The sequence below is a fragment of the Galeopterus variegatus genome, unplaced genomic scaffold (genome assembly GCF_000696425.1).
Source record: "Galeopterus variegatus unplaced genomic scaffold, G_variegatus-3.0.2 Scaffold110, whole genome shotgun sequence".
NCBI lineage: Eukaryota > Metazoa > Chordata > Mammalia > Dermoptera > Cynocephalidae > Galeopterus > Galeopterus variegatus.
In genome coordinates, this window is record NW_007726221.1 from 472,198 (window position 1) to 480,695 (window position 8,498).

At 52.6% G+C, this 8,498-nt stretch overlaps 1 protein-coding gene across 1 annotated transcript in view; it reads left to right on the forward strand.

Annotated features, from left to right (window-relative positions):
• DLEC1 (deleted in lung and esophageal cancer 1) overlaps nucleotides 1-8,498 on the forward strand; it is a 68,420-nt gene that overhangs the window by 31,947 nt on the left and 27,975 nt on the right. Inside the window, exons 11-18 of the mRNA XM_008586537.1 lie at nucleotides 1,138-1,228; nucleotides 1,936-2,098; nucleotides 3,452-3,644; nucleotides 4,597-4,655; nucleotides 5,274-5,442; nucleotides 5,896-5,989; nucleotides 6,228-6,358; nucleotides 6,466-6,624. Of these exons, the coding sequence (XP_008584759.1) occupies nucleotides 1,138-1,228; nucleotides 1,936-2,098; nucleotides 3,452-3,644; nucleotides 4,597-4,655; nucleotides 5,274-5,442; nucleotides 5,896-5,989; nucleotides 6,228-6,358; nucleotides 6,466-6,624 (1,059 nt within the window). The remainder of the gene's footprint in view (nucleotides 1-1,137; nucleotides 1,229-1,935; nucleotides 2,099-3,451; nucleotides 3,645-4,596; nucleotides 4,656-5,273; nucleotides 5,443-5,895; nucleotides 5,990-6,227; nucleotides 6,359-6,465; nucleotides 6,625-8,498) is intronic.

Here is an 8,498-nt window from a genome sequence, read left to right on the forward strand (position 1 = left end):
GAGGACTTGATCACACGATCACACCTGTCTCAGTCCTGGACAGATCATCTAGGCAACAGAGGAACAGTTAACCTATTAGATGGAGAGAACAAATCTATGGTTATTAGAGAGGGGAGGGGGAGAATGAAAGGATAAGGGGAAGGGGGAAAGGGAGGGTGATGGGAAAGGGGAGGGATGGGGAAGGGGAGAGATTGGATAAGGGGCATAAAGAATAAGTGTGATTTGTAACAATGAATATGCTAATAATAAAAAAATTAAAATTAAAAAAAGATCTGGAGAAAAGGGAACGCTTGCACACTGTTGGTGGGAATGTACAGCCATTATGGAAAATGGTATGGAGCCTCCTCAAAAAGTTAAAAGTAGAACTACCATATGATCCAGCAATCCCACTACTAGATATATACCCAAAGGAAATGAAATCAGTATGTCAAAAAGATATTTGCACTCCCATGTTCATTGTAGCATTTTTCACAATAGTCAAGATACAGAATCAACCTAAGTGTTCATCAACATACGAATGGATAAAGAAATCATGGTGTATATACACAATGGAATACTACTCAGCCTTACAAAAGAAGGAAATCCTGTCATTTGCAACAACATGGAGGAATCTGGAGGACGTCATGCTAAGTGAAATGAGCCAGACACAGAAAGGCAAATACTGCATGATCTCACTTATGTGTGGAATCTTAAAAGGTCGAACTCATAGAAGCGAAGAGTAGAATGGTGGTTACCAGGGGCAAGGGTTGGGGGAGTGTGGGGGAAAAAAATAGAAAGAAAGAACGTCATTGCATTTATGATCACTTTCTGCTGTTTGCCAGTATGATGAGTGAAAAACTATTCCTCTGGGTGGTTTTCATTTACAGTTCTTTTACAGTGAAGTTACATGTTGTCACATATTTAAGAGCCATTTGTATTTCAGGCCCTATGAACTTTCTCTTCATGTACTTTCAGCATGCTCCCTGCGTGACTCTGGGGTGGAGCCTAGGCTGCAACCCCTGGCCTTAGGTGTAAGGTGGGGAGGCTGCGGGGTGGGGGGGAGCAAAAAGAGGGAGGTGTTTCTCAAAAGAGGAGGAAGAGGCGGTGGGGGCGGAAGCCCCTTAATGGGACATAACAGGGCAATACTTCTCTCCCCAGGTCTTGTTCCTCCCAACGAGCCTAGAAAAGTCAAAGGAGACCTTCATCATTGTGTGCAACAACTGCCAGATAAAGGAGCTGGTGATTGTAGGTGGGCTTGCGTGTACTCCTGGGGGCAGGGCTGGGGTGGGCGCCCAGCTCCTGGAGCCACTTACTGTATTAGCATTGGCAGAGGCACGGCTGCGCCCACTCTGTGTCAGGGAGCACACTGAGGGGATGCTGCAGCCTCCAGGCATCAGGGTCTAGTTTGGGGCCCCTCGCTCTGGTCAGACCTTGGAGACCCAAGCCAGAGTGGCCTCCAAGACAGTTTAAGGATTCTTCTAGTGAGAGACAGCTGCAAACCTGGGGTGAAATCTTTCACTGTTTCACATTGAAACTCCCTTTGATGTCCTTTAGGGAATTGCCACTGACTCACACAATAAACAACCAGACGCACTTCTAGGTTTCTGCAGGGTTAGAAGGGCAACCTGCTGAATTGCCCCCAAATGCCTGCCTGCTTGCCTTCCTTCTTTTCTTCCTTCCTTCTTTTCTTCCTTCCATCCACTTTCACTCAGCAGGCATTAATTGAGTGCCTGCTACCTGCCAGTTTCTCAAAATCACCTCCTTTCAGTCTGTGAAGATGTGAGGACATGAATCTGTGTGCTGATGGACCCTTTTCCCTCTTGTGTGCACTTCTGGAAGTCATGGTCAAGGCCAGCTGCATATGGAAGATGGCACAGGACCCCTGGCAGCCTTTGGCCAGAGTCCTGATTTCAGCCCTGGTGAGACTTCACTAATGTCACTACCCTACTTTGTCAGGAACTGGGCAGCTGGTTGCTTTGGATCTGATCTATATTTCTGGTGAAAAAAGTCAGCCAGACCCTGGAGAGCTCACAGACTTAACAGCCCAGCACTTCATACGATTTGAGCCTGAAAATCTTCAGTCCACAGCTAAGAAACAGCTGATTATTAGAAATGCTACGTGAGTGGTTCCTGTGCATGTCCCCAACACGCACCCCTTCTGCTTCCTCACCTGTCCCTGAGTTCCCAGTGAGGCAGGAGTTTCCTTCCAAGAGCCAGGGGCAAGTCTGGGCATCAAATGGATCCAGATTGGATGGAAGGATCCACGTTTATACTCCATAATGGTAGCCACTAGCCATATGTGGCTATTTAAATTTAAGTTTACATCAATTAAAATGAAATAAAATTAAAAACTCACTTCCTCAGTGGCATGGGCCACATCTCAAGTTCTCAATAGCCCCATGTAGCTAGGGGCTATCCTAGTGGGCAGCGCAGATATGTAAGATTTCCCCCACTGCAGGAAGTTCTATTGAACAGTGCTGCTGTCTGTCAGCCTGGACCATCCCCAGCCAGGAATGGTTTTCCAGAGAGGTCATGCCATGCCATGCAGGTGAAGCCATCCTACTCTCAGGGTCAGACAGACTATGGTCTGTGGGTTTTGTTTTCACTGCCATTTATTTTCTGACCAGCCTCTGAGTACCGCCATTATAGCAGAACAGACCTTCGGGAGCCTCCCAGCCAAGGCTGCCCTAATGTCCCCAGGCGTTACACAGGCTTCTGTCTCCTGGCATGACAAGAGGCACTCATGTGCCATCCCTGAACCCTACAGCTGCCTGTCAGCAACGGCAGAACAGACCTTCGGGAGCCTCCCAGCCAAGGCTGCCCTAATGTCCCCAGGCGTTACACATGCTTCTGTCTCCTGGCATGACAAGAGGCACTCATGTGCCATCCCTGAACCCTACAGCTGCCTGTCAGCAACGTGCCTGGAGTCCTGCCCCTCCTACTGCCATAGAGTTTTTACTGTTCCTGTTGGCAGCCAGTGGGCACATAGCTTTCTGAACACAGCTGTCCTGGAAGGCCATAGCTGGAGTGACAGAGAGCAGGGGAGGGGTCGATATGGCAAACCTTGGAAATTTTCATGTAGTAGGAGACACTGCAGAAGATTTTCCTGGTATCTGGAGGGATGCCTAGACCACTCCAGTTCAATGGTTGGGGAATGGTTTCCTGAGTTTACTATTTGCCTCGATTCACTGTGGGTTGACCCCCAGCTGCCAGGGTGGGGAGCAAGGGGCTCTGGTATGTGGTCTCTGGCTTGGGCCCCCTGACACACCTGTTGTCCTTAACTCAGGCTCCCTGGGGCTCCTCCATGGGAAGGGCTTCAAGGCTGACCTGGTCACTTCTTGTTCCTGGGTCCTTTCCTGCTCGCTCCCAGAGCAGGGCAGGCTGGGCATGTGGGGGTGGGAGAGGACCTGGTCCTGGCAGAATCAGGACATGGCCTGGGACCCACTGCCCACTGTCAGGGTTGCCCCCACAGGCACGTGGAGCTGGCCTTCCATTGGCAGATCATGAAGCCCAACCTGCAGCCCTTAATGCCTGGAGAAACGTACAGCATGGACAGCATCAAGTACCACCCTGACAGGGAGACCGCCTTCTCCATCATGCCCGGAAAGGGGGTTCTCAGCCCCCACACGGACCACGAGTTCATCCTGAGCTTTTCTCCTTATGAGGTTAAAATGGTGTCATCTTGGTAGCCACACATGATTGGGTCATGATATTTTCACCCTCCATCCATGTTCTTTAATGACACGGAAGCCACAGCTGGGCCTGACTTGGTCCCCAGCTATCCTGCCGAGGCCAGGGCTTAGCTGAGAGTGTGTCTGGAGCACGTGCCTGGTGTGCAGGACCAAAGCTCATTTTGCCTGGTCCTGATCCCAGACACACCCATCTGCAGCACGACCCTGGGCTTGCTTTCTCAGCTCTGGGTGTCCCACATTTCTACTATGTCAAAGAACATTACCATCCCTGCCCAGCCCACAGCAGCCCCTAGAGAGTGAGGTGCAGATTCCTGAGGGCCAGGTTAACACAGTGCTGTCCCTCTGTGTCACGGGCACCCTGTGTGTCACTGGCAGGTGAGGGGAACCTGAGCTGGGCATGAAAAGGACCTAGCCCCTAGAGAGTGAGGTGCAGATTCCTGAGGGCCAGGTTAACACAGTGCTGTCCCTCTGTTTCACGGGCACCCTGTGTGTCACTGGCAGGTGAGGGGAACCTGAGCTGGGCATGAAAAGGACCCTCCAGGGCTCCTGTTAGTGGGTTTGGGACTAAGATGAGCAGACCTGCCTCCCGACCAGCATCCAGCCACCTCACTGTCTATCTTGGGGGGTGTGGCACTTCAGACCCATTGAGGACACTGCCGAGGGTCAATGTCAGCATCTGAAGGGCCTTTCCTTCCTGCCCCCAGGCCCAGCTGAGGCAGACCCCTAAGTCATGGCTCATGTCCCGCAGTGTCCCCACTTTCCCCAGGGTGGGGAAGAGGTAGAAAGCAAGCAGCCATGGGTTTTTCAGAAGGCCTCTCTGGCAGCTAGGCTGAAGGGAGGAGGAGTTCCTGCCCCCACTCAAACCTTCTCCCAGGCAGCCTGGCTGTAATGCTGTTGTGTTTTCAGGGTGCTGTTTGTTTTGCAGATGAGGAGTTTTCACAGTGTGTTCCAGATGGTGCTAGAAGAAGTCCCAGAGCCCATAAAGTGAGTAGACACCAGCCCTGGATGAGGGGTGGGCAGCTGGGCCTGGCCTCCCCTTGGGTATGTTTCTGGGGAAGGTACCAGGCAGGGGTGAATGAGCAACCTGGTCCCCAGCAGGCTTTGGGAAGTGGGAGCATTTTTGCCTTGCCCTGGCAACCTAGGCTTGGAGTAGGCTCAGCATACAGGGAACAGAGCTCGCTGGACTCACTACAAGAGCTGTAGGCCATCCCAGGAAACTTGGAGCTGTACCCCAGTCTCATTTCTACCCTTGGGCAGCCAAGCTGGTGGCCCCTGGGTGGTGCTGACTGCTGCGGGTGCAAACCGTCAAGGTGGGTCTCTAATCAGCCTGGTGTGGAGATTCCAGGCTGGGGTGCAGCAGTGTGGTCCCTGGAGGCGGTAGGGCAGTACCCCTGTCCCAGACCTTAGGCCATACCACTGTCACAGTCACAGACACTCATCACTTTTCAGGGCATTGGCTGATGTCTCTGATTTTAGGGGGCCTGGGAGCTGTGGGTAGGGGAACATTTTCACAAGACCAAAGATGTGGAACAGAGGCGGGGATATGCAGGGACATGCTCCCAGGCTGTGTTGGCTCCTAGCTCATGGTGAGTTTGTGTTCAGTTCAGAAGTGGAGAACCTGGTGGATTCCCCATACACTGTGGATGATATGATCGTCCTGGAAATTGAGGTGAAAGGCTCAGTAGAACCTTTCCAGGTTCTCTTAGAACCCTATGCTCTCATCATCCCTGGGGAGAACTACATTGGCATAAACGTGAGGAAAGATTTTAAGGTAGGTCGTTGTCTCCCCTGCCTAAGCTGGCCGAGGTGGTGCTGAACTTGGATGTGAGTGTAGGGAGGACATGGCTGGAGGGACAGTGGCAGTGGCCACTGCGGAGGCTGAGACTGTTCCCAGAGCCCCTGAACTCAACTTAGTTTGCATAGATGCCTGAGCCAGGTGTCTGTCTTATTTTATCAGCTTCCCAGAATCCTCCGAAACTTAGGGCTATGGAACCCCTTTCTGTGTTCACGTCTTTGGCAGGATATGGCACCCACAAATCGTGCAGTGTGAAGTGAGGGTGCTGTTGGGTTGGGAAGTCCAAGCCTTCACATGGCCATGAATTAGCTGGGAGGGTGTCCAGTGAACCCTTCATGAGCCCACAGTCCCACAGTCCTTCAGCAGGTACAGATTTGATATGAAAGGGTAGTTAGTACCTGGGTAGCTGGGTTGGGGTGTGTCTTTCAGATGTGGAACAACAGCAAGTCACCCATCAGATACATGTGGAGGAAGGTCAGCGACTGCCACATCATTGAGGTGGAGCCCTGCACAGGGATCATTGGTACCTCAAGGACTGTGGAAGGGGTTGGGACCTGCCAGGGCTGGCTGAGGGGTGGGGTAGGGGAGTGGTGGTGAGGTGGTGAGGGGGAGGCTTCAGAGTTAAAGGGGTCTGTGCAGGGCTCTTGGTGTCCTGTGATCAGCTCCAGCTGAGGCCTGGGGCATGTAGTGGATAAGAAAGTCAGCAAAGGAAACTGCCCCTGCTTCCTTTCTCCACTTCTCACTTGTCCCCTCTCTCTCAGAGCCCAATGAGGTCGGGGATTTTGAGTTGAACTTTACCGGGGGTGTCCCTGGCCCAGCCAGCCAGGACCTGCTGTGTGAAATCAAAGATTCGCCCTCGCCAGTGGTGTTACACATCGAGGCGGCCTTTAAGGTGCTGCAGAGGGGAGCTGGGTAGCTGGTGGGCCCAGAAGGTTGTCAGGGTGGGACACAGAACCCATCCCCAGGTGGCCCAATGACAGGCCCTTCTGGGTGTCTCAGGGGCCTGCCCTCATCATCAACGTCTCAGCCCTTCAGTTTGGTCTGCTTCACCTGGGACAGAGAGCCACAAACTGCATCCAGGTCCGGAATGTCAGCCAGCTCCCAGCTGTGTGGCACATGAAGGAGAGCTCAGTCTGCCTTAACGAAAGGGATGAGGATGTAAGTCGGGCGCCACCGGCTCCTGTGGTGCCAGCCCTCCCCCGCGAGCCAGTTTACCTTGTGTCATGTTTGAGCCGTGAAACTTGTGCTGTGCATTCAGACCAGAGCTTCCAGGCTGCGAGAGGAAAAGCCCACCTACTTCTGCCTGGCAGTGCCTCCCGTTCTCCCCGTCCCTGAGGCAGCTTCTCTCTACAGCAGAATTCAACCCCACAGCAGCGTTTCTTGCTGCTTTCTCTACCATCGGATGCAGAAATAGGACCTGGGTTTCCCCCTTGTCAGAGCAGCCAGAGTCAGGAAGGAAATGGGCAGCTGAGCTGGGCGGGAAGCCTTCAAGGCTGCTGTTGCTGGGCTCACCCGAAGGGTCTGACCCTCCCAGGGATTGTACCTGCAGTTTGGTACCTGCCACCAGGTGGCGCTTGGGCATGGGCTTGTGGCCCAAACCAAAAGGCTCCTAAAAGAAAATTCAAGTCATTTGCATTCAAATAGTCCTTTTCCTTTTACTATAAAAATAGGGGGAAAGTGGCTAAGTGTTACCATTATTATATTTAAATTGTGGCATCACATTTAAAGTCAATGTGTGATCCTGAACGAGACAAAGTCACACACAGCACCGGTTACTCCCTAACTGCCAACAGCGAGCCGTACATCACCTCTCTTCACCACCCCAAAGGCTGGAGCTCCCTGAGACCCCGCCCGGGCTGTTTGGTGACAGCACCCTCCCTCTCACTGCTTGCTACCGATGTCCCCGTCCTGCTGGCCCCCTTGCCCTCCACTGCATACTTTTTCTTCCACGATCAGAAGCCAGGGAGGACAGTTGCACCACATGCTCCTTATTTGCCAATGTACATTCCCTTTCTCAGGGCTTTCCTCCCCCGTCTGGGGAGCCGTTGCTCCTTTACCTGACAGTCTCACTTCTCTAGCTGGGCACCCTGAAACTTAGAAGGGATGACAATTTGCATCCAGTCGACAACGCCATTGCAAAGTACCTGTCACCCAGGTTGGGAGTTAGCGCTTTCCCTCCGGGGGCTCACTGGTCTCAGCTGGATCCTGGAACCACAGAAGATGGCAGGGGGGCAGGGTGTGATCAGTATCTTCAGTGGCCACATTATTTTTAGGCAGGAACCCTTTCTTCAAATGAAGCTTTATACAGAAGCTGAGTATACAGAATAAAGTGTGACTTCTCTGGCTACCCAGAGACCCCCCTTGTTAGTCACTCCTGCCCCATCCCACCTCTTCCCACATCCCAGCCCCCTACCCTAGGCACTTCTGGGGAATCCCTGGGATTTCCTCAAGTACAGCTGGAAACTTAGCCAGCCTCCTCATTTGATAGTGGAGGGACAGGAAGGGACGGGGCTTCCCAGGATCACACATCTACAGGGTGTCTATCTGATCCTCGTTCTCTTATTCCCAGTCTGTTTTTCTCCCACTGTGAGGAGTAACTACATTTTATAATAGAAATAATTGTCACTTTTGTGATATTTTATGTCATTCAAGGCTGGTGGGAATCCTGTCTCTACAGTTCTCAAAAATAATGTTGGGATTTGGGGTTTGATGCTGTCAGGTTATAGGACCCAGAGCTACTGAAACCCAGCCCCAGGACACAGTCACCTCCCAGGGCCCCAAGGGAGATGCACAGGAGCAAGGCCAAAATAAATCAAAGTGACTCTTTCCTTACCAGCTGAGCTTGGTTCCCAAACTCCAGTGCCTGGGCACTGGTGAGCCGGGCCAGAGCACATGGAGCCCTCATTTTCTGAGATTGAGGCCTGGGCAGCCTCCGGTGAAGGCCAGCCCACCCGTCCCACCAATGCCAGGGAGGCAAAACCTCAGACGCAGAGAGCACAGCACTGCTAAGCCTGCCGGTGCGGCGGCCCGGG